At 39.4% G+C, this 22,650-nt stretch overlaps 3 protein-coding genes across 6 annotated transcripts in view; 2 read left to right on the top strand and 1 right to left on the bottom strand.

The window, feature by feature from the left end:
• Positions 1–226: 226 nt before the first annotated feature.
• LOC135489550 (testis-expressed protein 36-like) lies at positions 227–6,046 on the top strand. 2 transcript variants are annotated; one of them, XM_064774948.1, is made up of 5 exons: positions 227–567; positions 930–1,073; positions 1,480–1,554; positions 3,936–4,016; positions 4,458–6,046. In XM_064774948.1, the coding sequence occupies exons 1-5, from the start codon at positions 517–519 to the stop codon at positions 4,863–4,865; spliced, it is 759 nt and encodes a 252-aa protein (XP_064631018.1). In that variant the 5' UTR covers positions 227–516; the 3' UTR covers positions 4,866–6,046. The 2 variants fall into 2 exon arrangements, with proteins under 2 accessions (XP_064631018.1, XP_064631019.1); XM_064774949.1 differs by lacking the exon at positions 1,480–1,554.
• A 1,218-nt stretch (positions 6,047–7,264) lies between these two features.
• LOC135489356 (E3 ubiquitin-protein transferase MAEA-like) lies at positions 7,265–12,438 on the bottom strand. The gene is made up of 9 exons (XM_064774671.1): positions 12,400–12,438; positions 11,333–11,515; positions 10,897–11,100; positions 10,535–10,657; positions 10,285–10,361; positions 9,737–9,845; positions 9,416–9,549; positions 9,068–9,263; positions 7,265–8,872 (listed from the first exon to the last, which is right to left on the bottom strand). Exons 1-9 carry the CDS (start codon positions 12,436–12,438, stop codon positions 8,771–8,773), a joined length of 1,167 nt encoding a protein of 388 aa, XP_064630741.1. The 3' UTR covers positions 7,265–8,770.
• Positions 12,439–12,633: 195 nt separating this feature from the next.
• The window catches only part of LOC135489904 (C-terminal-binding protein-like), a 28,732-nt gene continuing 18,715 nt past the window's right edge, over positions 12,634–22,650 (top strand). For all 3 annotated transcript variants that reach the window (XM_064775532.1, XM_064775531.1, XM_064775533.1), the window contains exons 1-2: positions 12,634–12,752; positions 15,204–15,381. The gene's annotated coding sequence lies outside the window, so the exon portion shown is untranslated. The remainder of the gene's footprint in view (positions 12,753–15,203; positions 15,382–22,650) is intronic.

Here is a 22,650-nt window from a genome sequence, read left to right as displayed (position 1 = left end):
TGATTGGGGCTATCCTTAATAGAGAGGTGTCTTGATTAGAGAGGTCAAATAAAACGGAAACAACCAATCTTGGACCAAAGCAAGTGTCCTTAAAAGAGAGGTTGCCCCTTATGGGGAGGTTCCACTGTTTTTTGCGACGTCCTGTGTCAAAAACGCACGGTGGCGCCATCTGCGGCATTGGGTGGAAAGACCACGCGGCTCTGATGCCTAGCAACGTGTACACAATCGTTCCCGAGGGATCGTAGGCTAATACCACGATCACAATGCTTTATCGGTGATTTAGCTGTGATTATCCCTATCTTATAAGCGGATACAAACATAGCTTACAGATTCACAAAAGGCCTAGGATTTGCAGCCCAGAAGCGATATTTTACGGTTATTATTGTGCCGTTATTGCGGGTTTTGCAACACGGAAGTTGGGAGTTATTATGCAGTGCGCGTGATTTGATTGCAACATTGTATCCACTATCGGGTCATTATCAGATATAGGCTAGGCTACTATCTCACGCAGTCAAGATGCCGAAAGGCAGGCAACATGCGCCTTCTACGGCAGATATAGGAAACTGGGTAAGTAATCAAATTAATGCTATTATTGCTTTGCTTCCCTGCACGGATGAGGACAACTTTGTTGGAAGTCTTTCTGATGCCAGAATTTTAAAAAAATTAATTAAAGGGCCGTTCAACTTCTTAATGTCAATCTGACTCTGTTCACGGTTGCGGGGGTAACATCTTTTTTAATAGTTAGGCTATCATGGGTATGATAATTACTGTTGCCAAAGTTTCTGGTATTTGATTAAGCAAATATGCCAAAAATCTGGAGAAACCTAACTAGGTTACGTGTACTATAACTCACTATAAGCCCAAAGTTTTATTTTACTTGAACATGGTGACAAGTACAGTGACACATAATGACTACCTTTTGTTTGCAGTATGAACATAGAGGCCTACCGCATGTATACTATAACACACCAGCAAGAGTTCCTGGAACAACGACAGGCACCATGTTAGCTTCTCCATATGTCCCACAGTCTTACCCATTTCCACCGCCACGACCATATATGGAAAAAGACTCGGTAAGTTTCAAAAAGTAATTCAAAATTCTCAAAAATAAGGCATGAAATTGATTCATGAAATCACATTTACTTTTCATGTTTAATACTGTGGTAGATAACACTGATAAGACAAGTTTTGTATTTTCCCATTGATTCAATCTTAGCTGGTTTTATTAGTAGCATAAAGGCACGAATTGTGAGATGGGAGAATTCACACAACGCTATGTCAAAATAAAACGCAAGTTCTTAGATATTTATACTACAGCTGTACTGTTTCAAAAAGCTTTTCATTCATTTCCCAGTGATCCAAAACCTTTCTGCAAGACCACTAAATAGGCACTACTCTTGGCCATTTTGGACTAAGATGTGTGCTTCTGTTAATAAAATCCTAATACTGCACTAACTAATGTATGAATTCTGTGTTAAGTTTCAGAACTATTTGAATCGGCATGATCCAATCATGTATCCCAGTCCACCACCGTCCTCTCCTTCTGATTCTTTGGTATACCATTTTTACCATTTCCCCTAGACCACCCTGTAGCTTTCAGGTAGCTCAATAGTCAATAGTTGCCCCTATGTAAAAATTAACCCTTGAAGGATGATTGGCAACTTACCGCTAGTGGTCAAGAAAATCTGTAGCATAAGACCATCGATTGGACCACCAAGCTCCTGCTTTTTTTTTTCGAAAGTCCCACTTCAATGTATCTATCTATATAGTGGTGCCACCTACATACATCTCAGTGGGGGGGGGGGGGGCAGATAAACTTCTTTAGGAACCCTGTCCCTGAATCCGCATTAGAATGTATTGTAGCAGTATCTCCCATGGCTAACATTCCTCTTGCTTCAGGTCTAGGAACCGTGATGTCCTTATGTCTGTTCCTTCCACATTTATTAGTTTGTTCATTAATTTCTTCTGTTTCTGTAGGCTGTACAAAAAGCATTTGGAGATTAGAGGTTCCTTTAATAGACTTTACATGTATTTTTTGTTGATTTGTTTGACACAATATTTGGTAGACCTGTTGTTGGTCTTGTCTTTTCTCTGTAAATTTGCATACAACATGCAAAAAACCTTGAGATCAGAATGGTATTCATAAAATTGCAGTGCAATTTGTGATAATCTTTTCAATGTGAAAAACTTTGCACTGCCTCAGGCTGTCAGGGGAAATTAACAAAACAGAAATTTATGTGGGACAGATTTCTAACAAAATTACATGAATAATACTTTGCTTGCTTCCTGTGACACAAATTTGTAGTTGCTTACTCAACTGGTGATGTACATTGAAAGTGGTTGAAAACAAGACAGCATAAAAAAATTAAATTTTACACATCTCTTTCAGGCAAATCTTTCTGCACCCAATTCTGCACAATCCTCTAAATCTTCTAGTAGCACAGTTAGTATGCACTGCCCGTTCATGGTGATAATTTCAAAGTAGTGACTTGGTTGTTTGTTATTTGTAATACATCACAACCCTTAATACTTGTAAGTAATTGCGTTATTTCTAAAATAAACCCATTGAATGTGTGTCTTTAACCCATGATGACAGCCAAAGTTACACATGTCAAAACGGTGTAAAAAACGTACAAAAATCTTCTTTGCAGGGCACTTTCCCTTTTTCGTTCCCTTTTTTGCCCTGCAATTTCAGATTGCTAGCTGAAACACTAATAAGCGCTGATGTATTGTTATTGTGTAACAACATCCTTTCGTAGTGTAATCCAAAGTCATAAAAATTACATTTTTCATATCATTGAAATGTATCGTGTGTTTTTATAAACATGTCATGGTTAAAATCTTGATATTGTGTTTTTAATTTTTTGACAAAGTGGTACTCAAGAGTTCATTTGATTGATGTGATTTTTTGTTTTGTTTGCATCGCTATGACAACTGACAACCGGCGGAAGCACGCCTGATGTGTGACTTGACAACCTCAATAATGCTTGTTTTCCTATCAAACTGGTGACTTTATATCGATTGATATATTGCATTTAGATGGAAACATCGATCAAATAAATGGCAATATATTAGTTGCTAATGCATGTTGTGATGTGAATATCGGCCAGTTGGCATGTGGGGAAAATTTTTGAAAATTTCCAAATTACAGTAGAACATCTCTATTAAGGGACGGACAAGTGCAGTTTAGGGAGGGTCCTTATTACAGAGGTCAAATTGAATAGAAGCAACCAATTTGGGACCAAAATCACTGCCCTCATGAGAGAGGGTGTCCGCTATGGGAGGGTCCACTGTTGCCTTTATAATAGTAGAGTACTGAGTGAGCTGTAAGAAGCTTAGCATTAAGGTAGTACCCCTGCAAGCACCCGGGTCCACTGTACCACCCATAACCATTACCACTTTAAAAATCTAGCTGAAAGTCTTCAAGAATGGTCAAGCCTATTGATTCGGTCAATATTTTCTCACCAGTCGGCAAAATGTAATTTTATATTAGGTCATTGTTTAATGACTTGAATTTGTTTTTGCTACTGAAGTGTGCGCTGTACACATATTTTATTGAACACTCTGGTATGGCGAGATTTTATAACATACAGAAGTATTGAGGACTTTTGCTCTGACATGTTTCCAATGGGCCCACTCACTTCTGACAAATCATATTGGCTAATGTCCTTTGAACATAATGCAGTGTCCCTTGAACATTGTGACATTTATCGGATGAAAACACTGACTTTTCCCTTTGATAGTGATAACAATTTTGAGAGTTTTGTGTCCCCTATAACTTGCAGATGTTTCAATGGGGTTTTGGCGTTCCACCTGATAAAAAGGAATGTCTCCTGTCCTTGCACCACCTTATATCATTATGGTCTGAAGCCAGGGAAGCCAGTGAGAATCACTTAGTCTATTGATGATAGCATTTGATTATTTTATTCTTTCAGAAAAGCTTCAAGAGTCAAAACAGTTTCTCTGTCCACAACAACAGAAATATTATCCAAGACTGCGGTGAATATTTTGGTGATGTAAGTGTTCTCCTTGACTGTTTTGGACAGATAATTCTGGAGCTTTTACTCTGAGCCATTGCTGTACGGGTAAAGGCCTAATGGCTTCAGACTCGGATAAATGCCATGTGTGAAGAAATGGGAACTGGTGACTCTGTGTAAAGTTCCTTTAGGTAACAGGTATGGACATTAGAGAAGAGCCTGAAACATCACCCATTTTCTCTGCTCAAAGGCTATTTTCCCCAGGTTTCCTTGAAAACCTATTCGGTTTTGAGATTTTATCCAGATCAAGGAATACTCCAAACCCCCAAATCAAAATATACAAAAGAGGATACCAAGAAATGGTACGATTGGTTATTTGTCCTTCTAAATGTCTTCTTGATAATAATTCCTAAATGAGTTGACAAGTAACATTGCTGGGTTCGAATAATTTGGTCACTCATACCTTGCATCTGTTTTCAGGGCAAAGATTCCCGTTTCCTCGGTAAGATGAACAAAGATCCATATCACAGGCAGCACTTCACTGGATCAGCGTATCTCAGTCATGAGGGTGAGGAAGGGAACCCTTACAACTTTAAGACCATGTACCGGGCAAGTTACTTCGGGGACCAGGAAACAGAACGACCAACCTTGCGAAGATTTCCTAAAGTATACTCAGCGGGGACTGAGGGGACCAAAAAATTAGACACATCAACAACGGACTGGTATAATGAGCCGGACGTTCCACACAAAACGTCGCTCCAAGTTTTGGCCTCAACGCAGGAGCCTCATTTAAAACGGAATAGGTGGAAGTACTCAAATCATGGACTGCCCCGTATCTGCCCTTCCTACAGTGTTTCATATAAGGAACCTGCGGTGAAAATATTCTGAGGAAGCATAGACTAGATACATTCCGTCTTTGGATAATATTGTGATTAGTTTGTTACAAAGTGTATCAAAACGAATCTAAATTTAAGTAAAGACACCATTTGACTATTAAACTAGGCCTGAAAAGTCCTTCATCTGTGACCATTACTTGATTTGTCATCTTGAGTAAATTTTTAAAGGGTATCATTTTCATTGATGCACCCTGTAGTGAACTGTGATGATGGCAATCGTCAGTTTATTGCTGATGGTCAAGCACTATCCGAGTGATTTTGGAAATGCTGTGTAAACTTCATTACACTTTGGGTGAAACCATTTCCTTTGACTTGGTAGTTAACAGTTACGGTTGATCTGTAGACCCGAGCATATGCAGTGTTATTCAAATTGTGCTCATTTTTATTGAAGCTCAACAGGGTGAAGTGTTGTTGAATTGAACACAGAAAGGTGCTTCAAGATTAAGCCCAATGTCGATGTAGAATTATGGTCTTTAGATGAACAGATTATTTTTTTATGCACTTAGTTTTTATCACTCACTGATTTGTTTTGAGATCTGTTCGCTTAAAGCTATTTTGTCTTCTATTTTGACGACCCCGTATATCTGTGATAAGATTTATCTATTTTATGATACCAGTATTGACCATGGTGGCTTTTGTAGTAAGATAACATTCTTTGGCCATTTAGTTCAGACACTAGTTGTTGTAAGTGATGTGTTAAGATAATCAATGCCAATGGATAGATAATAAGATATTGGTCAGTGTGCTGCAACTGCATATAGATCGCCTTGTTTTGTGTGATAGACCTCCTTTCCTACTGGCGAAATGAAAATGTCTCCTTTTGGAGGATATTCCACCAAAAATAAACCAACCTATCAGGACTGAAGACGGAGGACATCCCCCTCACCATAAGACGTCTCATCAGATGCAGTCACAGTTTTAGAAGTTGCTCATTATTCGACTGCTGAAAAGTGTAATTTGCAGACTTGTGCTTTTGCCTACTCAAATGTGACGGTACATCTCCTGAAGACATCTGGCAGTGACTGCCTTGTGTAAGTTATTGTATAAGATTATATTGATAAATCCTTTTGTCAGAAGCTGCCATGTCCAATACTCTTGTATTTTTGCCTGTATACCAGGCTCAGTGGTGTATTAGAATACACACTATGCGGTGAGATTGCATTAAAATGATTTAAACACAATACCAGTACTTATTACTTTCTTTTACCATTTTGGCTTGATTTACATTCTGGTTCTGGTTGGTACTGGGTCGTTATTGACCATTATGCGACGGCCTTTTGGCGAAGGAGGGGAAGTCTATGCAAGCTCCTCATGTTTCTCACTTGATGGGATCTTTTGCTTGCCCCGGCACAGACATGAGGTAAAAGGAACCTCGGTTTTGAGTCTCACTCCATGAAGAGCCAGGAATTTTAGTTCCTAGAGAGCCACACTGGCAAAGACAGTGGATTGTGACAGTGCCTTGAGTAGAATCTTTGAGACGAATTTCCTCATGGCTGCGGGCAGGGTGAACTATGACAGGAACTTGGGTTGTAGCGCAGCCCTTTAGGGGAACCTGCGTCCTCAAGGCAAATAGAAAGATTGCTCCGTATCTTGAGGGAGCCCACATCCTCGTTGGCAAAGCAGATTGTGTAATGTTGTACGTGTCCACAGAAACCCACTCTTCCTCCAGGCAAAAAGTGGATGGTAACAGCACTCTAGTTACTTTTTGCAAAACTGATTGTGACAATATCTCCTGGCAGATTTTGGGAGAACCCACGTGGCAAGGAAGATCGTGACGCATCATCAGGGCCAACCAACGTGTCTCTTGAGTCAAAGCAGATCATGTCAGTCCAAAGGAACCCACATTTCCTTGAGGCAAAATATGGATTGTGACAATACTCGAGCATCCAACGTTCCCCATGGTTATTGAATCACCTTATTTTGCACAGCACATAACTTAGCATCACTCTTTATTCTACATCACAAATTTTTCACAATGCCATATGAAGCACATCACAATCATTTAACGAGCACCATCAAATACAAGCACTTACTACACACGAAACTGTACTGCCTCAACCTTCATGTGTACATGTACTTGGTATTGGCGAGGCACAACAGAACAGGCAGAGCTATCTAGTAGGGTAGTAAAGAACTGAAAACTGATGCCTTTAGACTGTATGATACCGATTCTCCAAGCAAACAAAAGGAAATTCTCTCTGCCATCACAGACTTTGATAACACCATATGGTCGTGTTTGTAGCACAGGCCTGCAGAGTTGTCAGCCTCAACCAATCTGGTAGCGGTTGATCAGTCACTCCAAAAATCACACTGTCAACTCGAATAGGCAAAATCCCATCATCTTTGCAAATTCGGAGGAAAATTGAGAAAAATAGCAAAAAAATACAAAAGTGATGTATCATATAAAAAATCTTTATTAAATACACTTAAAGGAGTATTTTGATGCTTTTCATCAAAAAACCACCGCATAAAAAATGCACAAAATGATTTTAATTTCTTCTCCAATATCCAACAGAACAGTTACAATTCCTAGAATTGGACATTTGTAGTCCAACTTAACTTGATACCCAACAACCTTCAGGCCAACTTTCCTTAAAAAAATTGAATACTGTCCCAAGCATCATCAGCGCTAAAAGGAAAAGTTTAGGCTTACTGGACTGAAGATGAACTCTCTGCAGATAGACCTTGATTTCTAATTCTAACCGTTGACTCAGATCTGCTGAATATCATGTATTAAATCTCTTGAAAACATTACTCTTCATGCATTAATACTAAGAACATTAAACTTTGAAACTAGCGCCACCATCATTCTAATGTCTAGTTCTATGAATAGTTACAGATGATACAACACATATTTTCAATGCCCTTTAACCTTTGCACAATATATTGCAGCAAATGATGTTTGGTGTGTCTCTGGTAGAAAAGAAAGATCAGTCTACATAAATCTCACTTATGGCCAATATCAAAGCTTTACAAATCGTTTTTAAACTAACAACAGCCAACATGAAGTCATCAGCTGTTGGTGTTGTCGTTACAATGCTTGTACAACCAGTGAAACGGTACCTTTCTAGCTGTGCTATCCGAAGGTACTTATCAAAAGTCCTCTTCCCCCATTGACACTTCAACAGTTCATTTCAAACTGATAGCTTGCATGGACACTTTTCCCCAGAAAAAACAAAAATTTTAAAACTGTCACAAAAGTGGGAGTAGGAATGTAAATCAGAAAATCGCTGACTTGAATTGACCTTGTTTAAGAAATTAACCTTTCATGTGCTTTCTTTAAGTAAGCCAGGAACACCCACAGAAAAATCTACAACAATATGGAAATTGTATCTCCAGTCTGAAAAACAATGAGCAGAATATAAAGCCATTTAAAAAAGTTCTTTGGTTCATAGGGACCTTTACACTCATTTTTGCTATGGGGTTGGATGAGTTGGGATCATTTTGACACCAGTTGAAGTCTATGAATAGACAAGAAAGAAGGGTGAAAAAAATAATTACGACATCAAAAGGAATTCCCTTTAAATGAGCCTTAAATTAATAGAAGCCCAAGGTACTGTTAGACTGGCACTACTGTAGAGAAACTGCTGATATATGTCAGAAAGCAAACATTTGGCATGCAATAAAGAACTGCCCTCTCCACAGGAACTCAGTGATGCACACAATGAACTGGAGTGTTTCCTACTTTAACTTCCAGAACTAATGACAATCCATAATGAGACCAAGTGAACGAACTTGTGGTCCATCTCTTATCGCAGTCATAATCGATGCAACAAAATCGGTGTACAGTACCCTTATGAACCAAAGAAGAAAAAAAGGGCAAATTACAGCAATTTTCTAGAGTTATCATCTCTGAACTGACAGCTTCTCAAAAATTAAAACAAGTATTGTCAAATATCACATCACAAACACTTTGTCGACTTCGTCGAGAGTGTAGACCTCCTTTGTCCTTGGACAAACCACCTTGCCATCATTCTCGGCAGCCATGATCGACAAAGCCTGAAAAATTAAGTTTTTGATCAATAACTTGAAAAATTGACTGTTTAGAATAGCATGCAGTGTATTATTTTAAGTCCCAAAACAGCTGATATGAAGCCGTTATTATAGCATAGAGAAGAAGGCCTTTATTTCCACAGCTTATCAAGAACTTTGACAACCTAGAAAAGATAAGACCACATTATACGGAATACTTACATCACAACCATAGACGTATCCATTTGGTAGCATCATAGGTGGGTTGTGTTCATTTAGAGACTTGCCCGACATTGCACAGATCAGCCTTGATTGGGAACAGTGGGAGAATGGAAGCGATCGGGCCAGCTCATTCAAGTGCTTGCTACAAACTGGGCAGTCAGGATTGCGAGTTTCTTGATCCTTCTTGTAGCATTGGCTGAGGAAACAGTCAAGGAAATACATACAGGGACTTTAAGTTTAAAATTAACTTGGGGCATGTGAGACCTACAACTATCAGGGGTCAAGTTGGGGCCAACTGAATTACAATACACTATACTCAACTTTTTATGTTCATTTTCAAAAGGATACGGCGTTTTGAGAGCAGACAGGCCAGCTTGTAAGCACACACCGAAGATAGAATACGTGTTCAGCTGATGGAGTCGGAAGTTCTCATATCTGAACTGTTGCACCAGAGATTCCCAACGAGACGTGTCTAGCAATTCCTTCAAAGACAAAATTAAGATTTAGAATACGATTACCAGAATCAGGAAATGTAGTTGAAAGCAAGAGAACATGAGGCAATTTACTAACATGTAAGTTCATGTAATGTGGCATGCATCCATGCATCCGAAGCAAGTAAAACATTGCGACTAACTACCCGATATGGTTACATGGGGCACATATCTTTACCTTGTAGGGGGAGACATTTGTATCACTAGGAAACGCTAATAACCCCATCACTCTTTGCACATCAAACAACTGGTTATCTTCTAAGTTGGTGAAGAATTTCCTAGCATGCCTGAAAAATGATTTTTCTTGTTTAAAGTTTATTTTTCTTCTACATTCAGGTGGCTGCACTGACAATCTGGTTGCTTCAATTAGCTTTGGCATCTGTTCCCCATATTTTCTTCGGCTAAGCAATGTCGGTCTGGCCTGTCTTTTTTGCAGTCACACATCAGAGGAAGGAGTCCTCCATGCATTGCGCTGGTGTTTGCTCCAGTAATAGTCATGATTGACAGGGTTAAAGCTCAAGATAACCTGATGCAAATGAAAGGGCTTTATAGTCTAATGCAGCAAGTCAGGTGTTTCTTCATTGTAAAGTTTTCCATTGCCCAACTGGCACCACAGACACAATACAAACCTGACTTGAATTGGAATGTATCTCTACAAGGGTATGTGGAGACTGCACTAGGAGCAGGCCTTGGAGTTGCGACAAGTAAAAACCTGAAACGGCTCACCTGACTGCATCCATTCTCTTGTTGCACCTGATCAATTCAATGAATTCTTGCTGTCTCAGATTGAACTCCAAAGAGCTCTGGAACAGAAATGAAGCCTGCAAAACATAGATGTTGTACTATAAACATATGATTAGGGCATAAGACAGATTGGTATCTACGCTATTTTGAACTTCATACCAAGGCAAGTAATGTTGAAATCAGCTTGAATGATCTAACATTACTGTATTCAAAGCTCATATTTAATGCATACCTTTAATTTCCTAAGCTTTGACTTGTTGTCATGACACCAGGTGAGACATTTCGCAGTCTCCTTTGTCATGAGGGATTCCTCCACCTCCTTGCTGATCAGGAACAGCTCGATGTTGGTCAGATCCTAAAAAGGGAATGTTAACTATCATGTACTGATGTAAGCTTGAAACGTTCATGATTTACAACATCACAATCCTAAGACTTCAAAAAGAAGGTAGGTAATGTTGCAGTCATCCTTAACAGCGCCCACCATCCTCCAGTAAGGTTTAAAGTCATCAAAGAACTAAATGGGAAGACAGCGTTATTCAAAAAAGATGTACGTGTGATGAAAATCACACGTTCTGAAAAGGCCTTACATCATACCTCTATACTTGAGTCCTGAGCCAATTTCAGCGCAGTATTGTAGTAGCCAGATCTCAGGAAGTAGTCCACCAGCATTCGATCAAGGCGTTTCTTCTTCCACTGGTTTTGGGCAGTCACACTTAGCCTTTCAAACTCTTTCAAGTGGTCCACTCTTCTCTTGCACGCCTTTGCAGCTTCAGTTTCATCAGCCACACTCTCCTCAGCCTGAAATTTCAAGAGTACAATTTCAAAGAAACTTTCAATTAAACCAGTTACATGTAGTTGTTACCCGTCAAAATCGGAGGCATCAGTGTTTAAAATAATATACATTTGTATTTAGTTTTGAGAAGTTATAGATTAAAAAGCAATCAACAATAGAAGGACAAGATAATTGAAAGTGATTATGAAGTTATCCTAAGCACCGATAGTTAAGGTAAGATCTTTGGCAAAGCTATACCTTTCGCTTCAACAAAGTGAGTTTTTCCACCACACCATCCAGCATTTTGTTGACTTCTCCAGTAGAAGGTTGTTGTTGAAGACACTTCTCCAAATCACAGGTTGCAGTCTGAATATGGGCAACTTCTCTGTCAATATTTTTCTGGGCAGTGCGGAACTTCTTGTTCAATACTTCGTATGGAACCTAAATTGGAACATTTTTAGTAAAAGAATGGCTCTCAAAGACATGCTAAACTGTAGTCAATGTTGGCAGTCTTCATTGCACAACCTACTAGAAGACACAGAGAGTAGGACTTGGCCTTGGGTCCATGGCCCTGAGCGTGGTGACCGAGGCTGTGAGTGTTAGTGTTGTTGGTAGGTGCAATGTCAAAACTACCTTGCCCAGACATGTCTCTCGTTCTGCCCTATCTGCAGCGTGTCTTCACTGACACTGTCTGCTGTGTGCCTGTGCTGTGGCGTGGGTTTTTATCACAGTCACGTACACTGACACTCTGTCTCTTGACACTGCACTAGCACTGCCATTGTAGACTGTACATGTATGTAGTCTGTAGAGTGTACTCGAGCACAAATAGTCTTTCACAAGTTGGGATGTATTGTATTTTAGGTTAAAATTTACAATCCCTGATCGGAAATGACGTAGTTTGATCGCATTCAACTATAAATCCATTGAACAGTGGTGCTTCGTTAGACTAGTCAACCGATGAGGTGTGATCACTGATCGGGGATTGCAAACTCGTTCCGTATTTTACTTTACTAGTTGAGGATCCAAGTGTAGTTTCAGGTATTGGGTAAAATCGAACCTCGAAGAGAGCACAATGAAGTAACAATGAGTAATGTATTGTGGAGTGTACATGTACATGTACATGTACATGTACATGCCATCATGTACAGTGATTGGGGTGGCTTCCCAAGAATGTAAACATCGCAACGGAGGGTCAATTTTCAGCAAACTCGGCGGCGGAAACCCTATAAAACCGATATTTATTCGAAACCATGTTATCTCATTTAAACGCCTAGCTTCTTAATTAGCATATTTTCCCCGTCGATTATGAATAAATCGATCAAAACCTTGAGAGTTGGATGTTCCAGCGCCTTCACGTCCGCCATTTTCGTTTCATCGATTTCGTGTTGGCTGTCGGGAAAAACTCAATAAAAATATTACTTTAGTGCAATAAAATTGAAATAATTTAAAAGGTTTTGAGCTATTTCTTAAGTCATTAACTTTCTAATCAAGAAAATTAAAAATCATTGCTTAATAAGTTTTTTCTTTAGTTCACGGAGTTCGTGAATGTGCGTGAGTTCGATGATTCGCCTCGCCGAAAATCGCCTCCTGGACCACATTTTACCGGCTTTTTAGGGGAATAATTTCGCTTACAAAGGCAACAAATAGCAAAAATCATCAAGGAATATCAAAATAAACAGTAAGGGAATCAATTTTACTTTTTACGGCGTCAGATTTATCACTAATGCTGGTCGAAAAGGACCCGAGTTCAGCAAGTTTTCATGAGGTGCCCGCCGCCTTTGTTTGGTGTTCCAATCCACAGATAAGATTTCAAAGGTGGACAATCAATAAACGTGTGTCTTCACAAAAACTGAGTTGGTGATGTCCCAATTAGAAATTTATATTCGCCTCACAATGCTGAGAAAATGCTGGCACTAATTAAAAGCAAGCAAACACGATTTTCACACCGAAAATGTGCCTATTTTACTCTGTCATGGATGATTGCTGCAGCATTTTTGTTGCCTATCGAACCAGACCAATCCGGCAATCGAACGTTGCTTGCCCTTCTTTCTTGTTCTTGCAAAAGAAGCCATGCTGAAATAACATGTCGGCGACTGTTTTGCCTGCCTAAATGATCTATTCTGATCGAATAGAGGCGGTTATCTACATCGGTGTTGGTGAAGATGGATATGCAATGTTATTTCTTGGATGTTTTACGGGCTAAAATTTACAATCCCCGATCGGAAATGATGTAGGCCTAGTTTGATCGCATTCAACTGTAAATCCATTGAACAGTGGCGAAGATTGTACGTAATATCGCCACTTTTTAATTGGAATTAAAGGCCTACACTCTTCGTTAAAAATTTTGAATTTGTAATTGAATTTAAAAATGTCGAAATTGCAGAAATACGCATTAAATATTAATTTCAACATTGCCATTGTGTGGACTGATATACAAATACTATAAATACCAAGTTTGTAAATAACGGCTGACGAGGATGACTATGGACACAAAATCACCATTTATATATTAAAATCAATGATCATTCAAACATTTACATCAATACATGTTGTGATAGTAAGGTTTCAAAGTCGCCACCTGTTTTAGAAATATTGACAAGTTTAGATCATACATTGAAACTGAATTTGACGGACAAGGTCTTGAAACCCCTAAAACTAGTACATTTTTTATACCTTAATGTTTGACTCCAGTGTGAAATTACTGAAATCCTGTTTCAAGTTGTGTCCATATTAAAAAAAATCAACCTTGATGTAATACTACACTGGGCCTGGCATACATGCACATTTCCCCTACTGCAAGTGTTAGAACTGGCAATGAACAATGCAGACTGCTTATTGGATGAATTCCTTCGGTAGTGCCAGTCGTAGTACAGTCTACATGGACTGGAAGCTTATCACAACCGGATACCACATTCAATTGATTTTCAACTTGTTTAAAAAAAGCTTCCACACATAGCACAGTCAGCGCAGTTTTGCATGCCCTTGACCTTAATTGTGCTGTCTGGAATCTCAAACTTATTCTGCAGACAATGAATGATATTATCATTGAATAAGTGGCAATGATGACTGGCGGCATAAAGCAAGATGTGCATGTATACTTCAGAGCTATCAATAGATATTATTGACAGAACTGATTGTCCTACATGTAGATCATATTATTCAGCTTTACTGGGGTCTGTAGAGCTTTAGATTTGTTGCATCAATAAATTTTATTTTGGTTATTTATAGCACTCATGTGTGGCTATCACTATGAGATAAAACTCTGAGCTTGTTCAAGATTTTGTTACTCCCTTGGTCATGTCGAGAATTTACTTGGTTTGTGAGCTATTGTATGGTATAATTGGCAAATGAGCACCAAACCAGTTTTAAGGACTGATAGGTCTAGGTCTAGCTGGTATTGGCTTTATTATGCAGAAATTTCCATTATGTCTGTAATATAATATACTATGTTAGGGTCCACTTGACTTCTGAGGACATATTTGAGTCATGAATGAGAGGCCAGTTCTTTTTCACTAAAAAAGTGTCCTTTCCATTTGAGGTGGTGCATGCATTGCAGGTGAGGTGAGGCTGGTGAGTACCACCCTCATCCATGCTCATTGACTCTGAGACTGCTAAGGACATGTTCTTGCCCTCCGACTAGTTTGGTTATGATTGGTTAGGTCTGCATCAATGTGTAATAATATACCAATGGAACAGCATGGATTAGAAGTGGAATGACCAGTCAGTATCCTTGAAATCTCATTATTGATTTGATATTATTATAAGATGTTGCGGAACCTATTGCCCTATTTAAAAAATGATTGCTCTGCTAACGGTACAATGTACAACAATGTGCACATGTAATTATGTAGTTGTTGGCAGTACTTTTGGACTAAAAAGTAGCCTGCAATAAAATATGAGACACTTTTTTTGCTCAATATAAAATAAATGGTTCATTCTGGAGTCATCTCATGATGAAGCCAGAGGGTTCTTTTTTTATGGCAATCCAGAACTGCGGAAGTGTAGTGTGTTCGAGACTTTCCTTGTGTTACATGTAGATGTCCATGATCAGTTTCTTCAAAGCAAATTCAACATACATGCGTGCACGTATATGTCTTGCACTAATATTTGTGATCCTTGTCTCTTTCAGAAGTCACTCATGTTGCATTATGCCCACAACATGTGGCTTTCCAAATTGTAAGTTCCGTTCCCGATACCGAGGCTCAGACGACAGCCGTCACTTCTACCGTGTACCCAAGAAGCCCTCCATACTGCGCGAGAGGTGGCTGAAGGCCATTGGAAAGACTGAAGAAACACTTGTCAATCAGGTGAGTTGGTCTTCTGCTGCTACACTTACTAGCTTAAGACACTTTCAGTCTCATGTTGCTCAAAGTCAAAGGTCTGTTTAGCTCATGCTACATGTAAGGGATAGTTACGCTACAGTCCTTACTTGTTCATTTATTAAGATTGATTTTAATTTTGAGTCTTACATATCAATTTATGATGTTTTAATACTTTTATTTTCAGATTAGACCTGAACTTCTCAATGATCTTTGTGATCAATGAAACTCTCCATGTTGTGTCACTGTAAATGTTCCTTATCTTTCGTCAATTCAGCTTTGCAGTATTGCACTCCAGGTCATGTAGAGTTTATCTTGGACATGTTCAAGGGTTAGGGTGTGTTGACTAGATCACATAACCTAGCATGCAAAGATATGAACAAGGTATAAGGCATTTGAATCTTGTCTTATGTCTTTTGGTGAATTTCCTGACTCAGCCCTGATGTTGTCCAGTGTGGTCGAGGTTTTCCAGCACTTGCCAAAAGGCAACTTATCCAAGATGTCTGGTTGTCCGTTACAAAAATTGTCAACTTGGCTGACTTTACTTTCTCTCTCAGTCATAGGCATGCATTGCAGATGATGCCTGACCGATTGATTATAATGTACTCGTCCCGAAGTCTCTCCCCTCTTGCACTCCTATACATTTGACTCGACAAATCAATAGCAAGTTTGAAACCAGTCGCATGTATCATCATATACTTCAGTATTTTGTAGTGGTGGCCTCGCTTTTAAGCTAAATTTATATATGTTGAAAGCTTGAAATGAAAATCAATTGATCAATATTTTATGAATATTTTGGAGTTTGTATTTCCTGTGACATGTAAAATATACACCATACAGTATACACCGACCAAAGCCTCATGTTTCGAGGACCTTGGTGAGAAGGAATGTTTTGTCTTGAATGTTGGTACATATGAAGTATCAACTTCAACTCCTTCCTCAGTTGCTTCTGAGCATGCTTGATGACATGTTTTGGGCTGTATAGTTTAAATCTGAACTACGCTGTGCTTGTGACAGCCCCTGGTTCATTTTAAAGACAGTTGATTAAATTGATTGTCAAAAAATGAAAGCAACTTCCTCAAAAATATCTGTTAGAATAGTGTGGATCCATTAGTCCATCAGGTAGCCACAGTCTTGCACAAAAACTGCTTCTAATTTCATCCATGCTCGCTGGACTTGAAAGAACTAAATTGCCCATGTTTTAGTGTACGTAATTGGTAAAAAATCACCTTGAAAATAGCTAACCTTTGCTCAGCGATCTTTATGATTTAACGCACCAACATGCACTCGGATAATGGTTACTGGGATTCCAAGATTGTTTGGATATTTTTCAGGTGATTACCAATGATTACTTTGGAAATGATGTTTGTACATGTAGCCAGGGATTGAAAGGAACTGGTCATGACTAGCTTCCTAAAACTATTGATCAGCTGGATGAACCTTCAGATTCTACAAAGGTACATGAAGCAACTGCTGCATGGGAATCCAAATGAAAAAGTTGCCTTGAATATCCACTAGTATTCTTGGAATCCATAGCTTCACCTGATCTCAACAAGCTTATAGCATACCAAACTACAACACAGGGAAAAAATCCCATCTTATTATTACCAATGCGGCTGTATACATTCTCGGTAGACTACACCTTCAGAGTCAGATTGCCTAACCTTCGCTCGGCGGTGATTGACGCATTTCATTAAAGCACCATCATGCACTTGGATAATGGCCGCTAGCTTCCGCGATGGCTTACCGTAGGAAGTGAATCAGGTCTTGTGTTTCAGTCGAGACAACGTCGCTAAGCTAGATCGGTTAGCAATAGCTAGCGTCGTTGTTGATTTCAACATTGGTATTCTACTGGGTGTGTAGCTCGTTTGGTATGCTTCTATCATTTGGACAAAAGGTAGTTTAGCTTGATTAAATCGCAGTGTTTAGCTGAGGTTTGACATGAGGAGAATACACTCACCCTTAATCCTTGTAAGGATGGTTTCTCGTAGCAGGGTTAAGGGAGATGAGGGTCAGCGGGTGGATCAGTAGGCTGTAGTCATTAGTGATCTGTTATCTTGTTCGTGGCATGGTTGGGTTTGACCTGCAGTTGACTTGCATCCAGATATTGAAATCTGAATCAAAATATAGGACACTTGTATGATCTAGGGATACAGAAATAAGATGTCTATTTCAAATACTATCGGGGTACAGGAAAGCGTTGACTCACACACAACCATTTCTTTCTGCAGACTGCTAGGTTTCTTGTGGCCGCTAAATCCAGAGAAAACATCATTGACTCGTTAGAAATAACACTAGAGATCTTTGGAGACATTCATTAGAAGTGGATAGAAAAGGGCAAGTTTGTAGCAAACAATAGTTCTCTCCAGCAACAAATACATCTACGTCATCTTGACCCACAATTCTCACAGATCACTTCATCAGATTGGAATGGAGTAATCCCGCCCTTAAAGAGTGTTACTGATGTGCAGGTATCTCTATCATACCTCCACCAGCCCATCTTCCCACCAACGACCCTCTATTGATTTTCCTTGCAATATAACTTATCCGGCTGCAGACTCTGATCCCTCTTGTCATCAACGGGCGAGATACGCTGAAAATGTCTTTCAATAGATAAATGCAAGACGATCAATTTATTGCAGTACAATGGTGTGTAGATATGCTTACTTCTGACTTGCCGTGATGTAGGCAAGCAATTAAGGAGGTTTGGTGGAATGCAGTGCTGTATCTGCAGTGGAGATACCTTTGGTTGAATATGTCGCTGCCCTAGGTTTCATTGATGCAGGTTTTGTTGACATTAATGACAATAACAACACTCATCAAGATTTTCAAATGGCTTTAGATTTCCATCTTTTCTGCAGGCTCTGAAATGTTTTTGTTCTCGTCTTCTACTTCAGAAATCAGTTGTTATTTACAATTTTGATATCTCTTTATATACTGCACCACAAACTTAGGACTTTCTTTGAATGAATAAGGTCTTACTGCACTGATGTTGAGGGTCATTTATTGTAGCATGTCCTTAGTCAATCACGAGTCAATTTTCATTAAAAAATAATGAGATTTTAGTGTCAGGCCCTTATCACATTATCGAGGAGGGAGCTCTTGTCCACAAATACCACTACCTCTGCGTGCGCATGATGAAGGAGCAGCCACATCCTTGCTACATTAGCTTCATATAGAACAATGCCGTGAATAATGATTCCATCCTCGATCAATGTGAAAATATCAAATTCAATTAGCGACAGGCGATAGACGTGGTATCCAGACACAAGACGGGGATTGGCAAATGTCAAGTGTGGAGCAGTACAAATCTCTGTATTGTCTTGGTGTACTATGAAGGTGTCTATGGATTGTAACAGTGGTGGATTATGGTTGCATTTTATTGGTCAAAGGTGTCCATTAATCAAAACAGTATGGTAATAAACTCAAATGATGAACTTCTGTCAAAATGTATATTCAGCTAAGATTTTAATGGCATCATTGTGAGATCTTTGCTAATTCAATAATTATTGCATTGAACCCATTAGGCGTCTGCTCATATTGTTGTCCATGGTCGTTATATTCATTTACGGCCCTTGATGAATTGTAGTGTTTCTTGATAAATAATGTGCTTTGTGCCCCGACAGTTCTAATACTGTTGTACAATCATTTTGATCGATACCCTTGAATCATTGCACGGGAGCGATAGTGATTTAGTGTGTAATGTGCCTCATCTTGATATCGCATAATCATGGCCGCTCGGGTGATCGTCTGATGGCCAAATGAACTACTTGATCTTATACATTGTTGATGTGATGATCGTGCCTTGCATTATGGTTTACAGAGAGTTATCGGGGTCGATCCCTACTTGTATGTTTTTGCTCAGGGAAAGTATTTGGACAGAGTATTTATGATCAGTCAGCTCTGAAAACAATTCTTTTGGTGGGTTATGGTAGCGATTTGAGGTACTGCTTCAACTGCAGTAGCCATGGCTACAAAATGGCTTTTGAAAGATGTCTGAGCTGGAGACTAGCCACACCCTCAATTATGATTCTCTAGGGCAACGACACAAGACTATACTTACACATTGTCTTGTTTCATGAACTTAAGTCATCTCTAGCCCAAAAATACGTCAGAATCAACATGATGGCAGATTTGCTATAGAGATGGCTAATCCTCGTAGCTTTTCTGCTCTAACCCCAGATTGTAGGCCACTCCAAAACACATTGTTCAATCAAATATATATTTCTAACAAATGTGCAAGACGGACTGAAGTGTCTGAAAGAAACTGTCTCAACCATTCCGTTTTCGTCTTCTTGGTTGCCTGCGCTCCAATGACCTTCTTCAGGAATGAGCATATCCATTTTGGTCTCGACAATGTCCCCATCTAATACGCCATTGATTTTTCCTTGCTGTGTGGCTGCCGCTCGACCACACCAGCCAAGGTGAATGATCGGTGTGATAGTCTGACTCAGGGACAAGATGATATTGGAGCATTGTGGCTTTTTCAGGGGCGAAGAGACTAAATGGCTATTGTGCTTCTTCGGATATTGACTATTGGTCCTTTTAGGGTTAGATACAGGGGGCGAGGGTGAACTTTGATATTGATTTTCACTCAAAAAATGAAATGTGTTGTGTGGACTTGATATTGAGATCAGTAGGGGTGACCCCATGATTCATTCATACTCTATCCTCTGTAGACGATTCTTCAAACTCCATCTCAAGAGGGAATCTTAGTTGATCAATTCCTGATCCTATCTTGCTGCCTTGACAATGTTTGGCTCAAATGGCCTTGATGGCTCCTTCCAGTGTATGTCTGCTTCTTGTAACCTCCTCCTACTCCCAGTATTGATTTCTTTGTTGAGCTGCTTGTCCTCCGAATTACTCTACTGCCTGCTGCCGACCTCCAGCCAATCATCCAATCTTCTGGCACATGTGTTCAGTGTGATTGCTGATTTTCTCCCCATCTTTTTTATGGCTGGGCGTGAGTAAGTAGTGACCAGAGAGTAGTCAGTTCATTGTTTAGCTTGGATCCATGATTGCAAAAGGATTGTGTTGTCATAGTTAGCTGATGCAATTCAGGATATCTCTGCACCTCAATGTACCATTCACAATGAAAATGTAATGATTCATGTGGACTTGATATTGATATCACAGATTCAAGGACAGTTCAGCAGCAGCCTGTCAGTAAATGTACCTGCATGGTTTGTGATCCTAAAACTCCTTTGAAATTGTAATGTAATATTGTTTTCCATGTATTTTACTCTCTCCTCGTTTTTGCTGCAGCAGTTTTGGTGTGGCCGCCATGACTGATTGGGTTGGTATAAAATATGGAGGCAGTCAGAAAGCAGTTCAAATCAGTGCTGAGTTTGAGGTGTTTTAGAAGAGAAATTGATACCTCACTGTCGTTCTTGGTTGTCTCGCCCAACTCCACTTGGTTGGAGCTGCCATTTCGTCCAAAACCTTGGTGAGATGCCTTGGCCTTTTGCGGTGTTTGGTGAGAATGTACCTCCAGTTCAGTGTCAATTGCCTAAAAAAGTGTAAGCACCCCACCCAACCCAATGCCATGGCAGCGTTGATGCTTTACTTAAGAAAAACCATGAGTGGGCAGGCCTCTCATTGATCTTAGAGACTCTAGTAGTCTTGGCTTTTCTTCTTGGTCTCTCCAACTGTTTTTGTGCCTTTGATGGTTGGTGTTGAAGCCCATTAGGAAAATTGTATGTTTTCATGGTGACCGTTACAAATACACGGAGTGTAATAGAGTGTTTTAACAAGGCCATCTGTGGTTGAATTTTACTAAACTAAATTTTAAAAATCTTTTCAGGTTTTCTTGTCGTCTGTGACAGACGTCATCTTTGTATGAATAATGAATATTTTCATTTTCATTTCAGGGGACATTCTACTGTGAAATCAGGGCTCAAAGTTTACTACTGGTCTTGTGAATTCTGGTGATTCTAAGAACATGATTTTGGGCATTGAATGAAAGCAGCAAGTTCTGTATAGAAAAGGGGTTTAGGAGTTCAGTGGTGAGAATAGGACCTCCGAAGTTTAGAGCTAGGAGAGAAAAACATCAATAAAATGCTTGAAAACTTTGAGCCCTGAAAACAGATTGAAAATGAAATTAATCGTCTTGAAACTGAAATCATTTTATGGTTTACCTCTTGATTTTGTCTGCAGTAACCTATACACTGTTTTGTTGATTTGTGACCTTTCTGTGATTATGATCAGTTTGAAAAGAAAAATGATTCAAGTGAAAACCTTGGTTCTAAAGTGATGTTTTGGATATTGTTGTATGGTTTCCCTGAGATTTTTATTTCAGTTCATTGCCTTAGGCATTGTTATTATTTTGTGGTGTGTCTCCAAATTCACAACTGAGGGGATATTGTGCAAGCTCAAGGCAGCTGTAACATTGTCGCAGGATCATTCATATCGAAAATAGGGATGTCAAACGCCTCTTTGCCGAGTGTGATAAATTGCATTGTTTGTTGGCTACTTTTAGTTTTAAAACTACTTCTTGGTATTGCTGTCCTGGTTTCCACAACATCCCCTCAGTCCTCATAGTTTCATGTGGGTAGATAGTTTAGCATTTTTGGACACCACATTTTCAGAGTAGTTATTAGTTCTTGGTAGTATGTTAGGAAATGGATTTTGGTAGTTTTCTTTGTTAACAATGTCAGTGTTATCGTTTTCAAATGTCAGTGTTTTATAGTTGTTTCCTTCTGTTCTGGATCATTCTTGTTTTTGCCTTGGGTTGAATGCTTTCTCATCATCTTTTGCGAAATGTTGGCTCATATTCTCTTTGAAAGACTTGTGAGTTCCACAGCCTCAGACATCATATTGGCTGGTGCAGAGAACTAACAAGCACTTTGACTGTGAATATGGTGATAGCTGCAGGCATCCAGTCAAGCACCAACTACTCAAAATCTAAATTGTAGTCGTCATTGTAAATGATGTCTTGATTGTGCATTGGCAGGGTTAAAGGCTCCAAACCAAATGCGGTCAAATCCATGCTTGCCAACTTAACAGAACATTCAACTGTCCATTGCTACACAAATATTTGTTCTGCCTATAGGATGATCCCAAGTTTGAAAAATATCGCCAGGTGTGACATTTTATAGTTTGTCCGCTCCAATTACATTGGTGGCTGGCTGAGATATAGCCTCATCCTGGTCATCCTGATCCTGCGAATAGAACATTTAGGTTTCGAAAAATGTTGTGTCTACTAATGTAAATTATAACTGAGGGTGATATGTTTCCAGGTCAGAAATATCCCTTTAT

This window comes from Lineus longissimus, chromosome 6 (assembly GCF_910592395.1).
Source record: "Lineus longissimus chromosome 6, tnLinLong1.2, whole genome shotgun sequence".
In the NCBI taxonomy this organism is placed as follows: domain Eukaryota; kingdom Metazoa; phylum Nemertea; class Pilidiophora; order Heteronemertea; family Lineidae; genus Lineus; species Lineus longissimus.
Note: the sequence above shows the minus strand (reverse complement) of the source record. Positions and strands in the feature narration are given on the sequence as shown.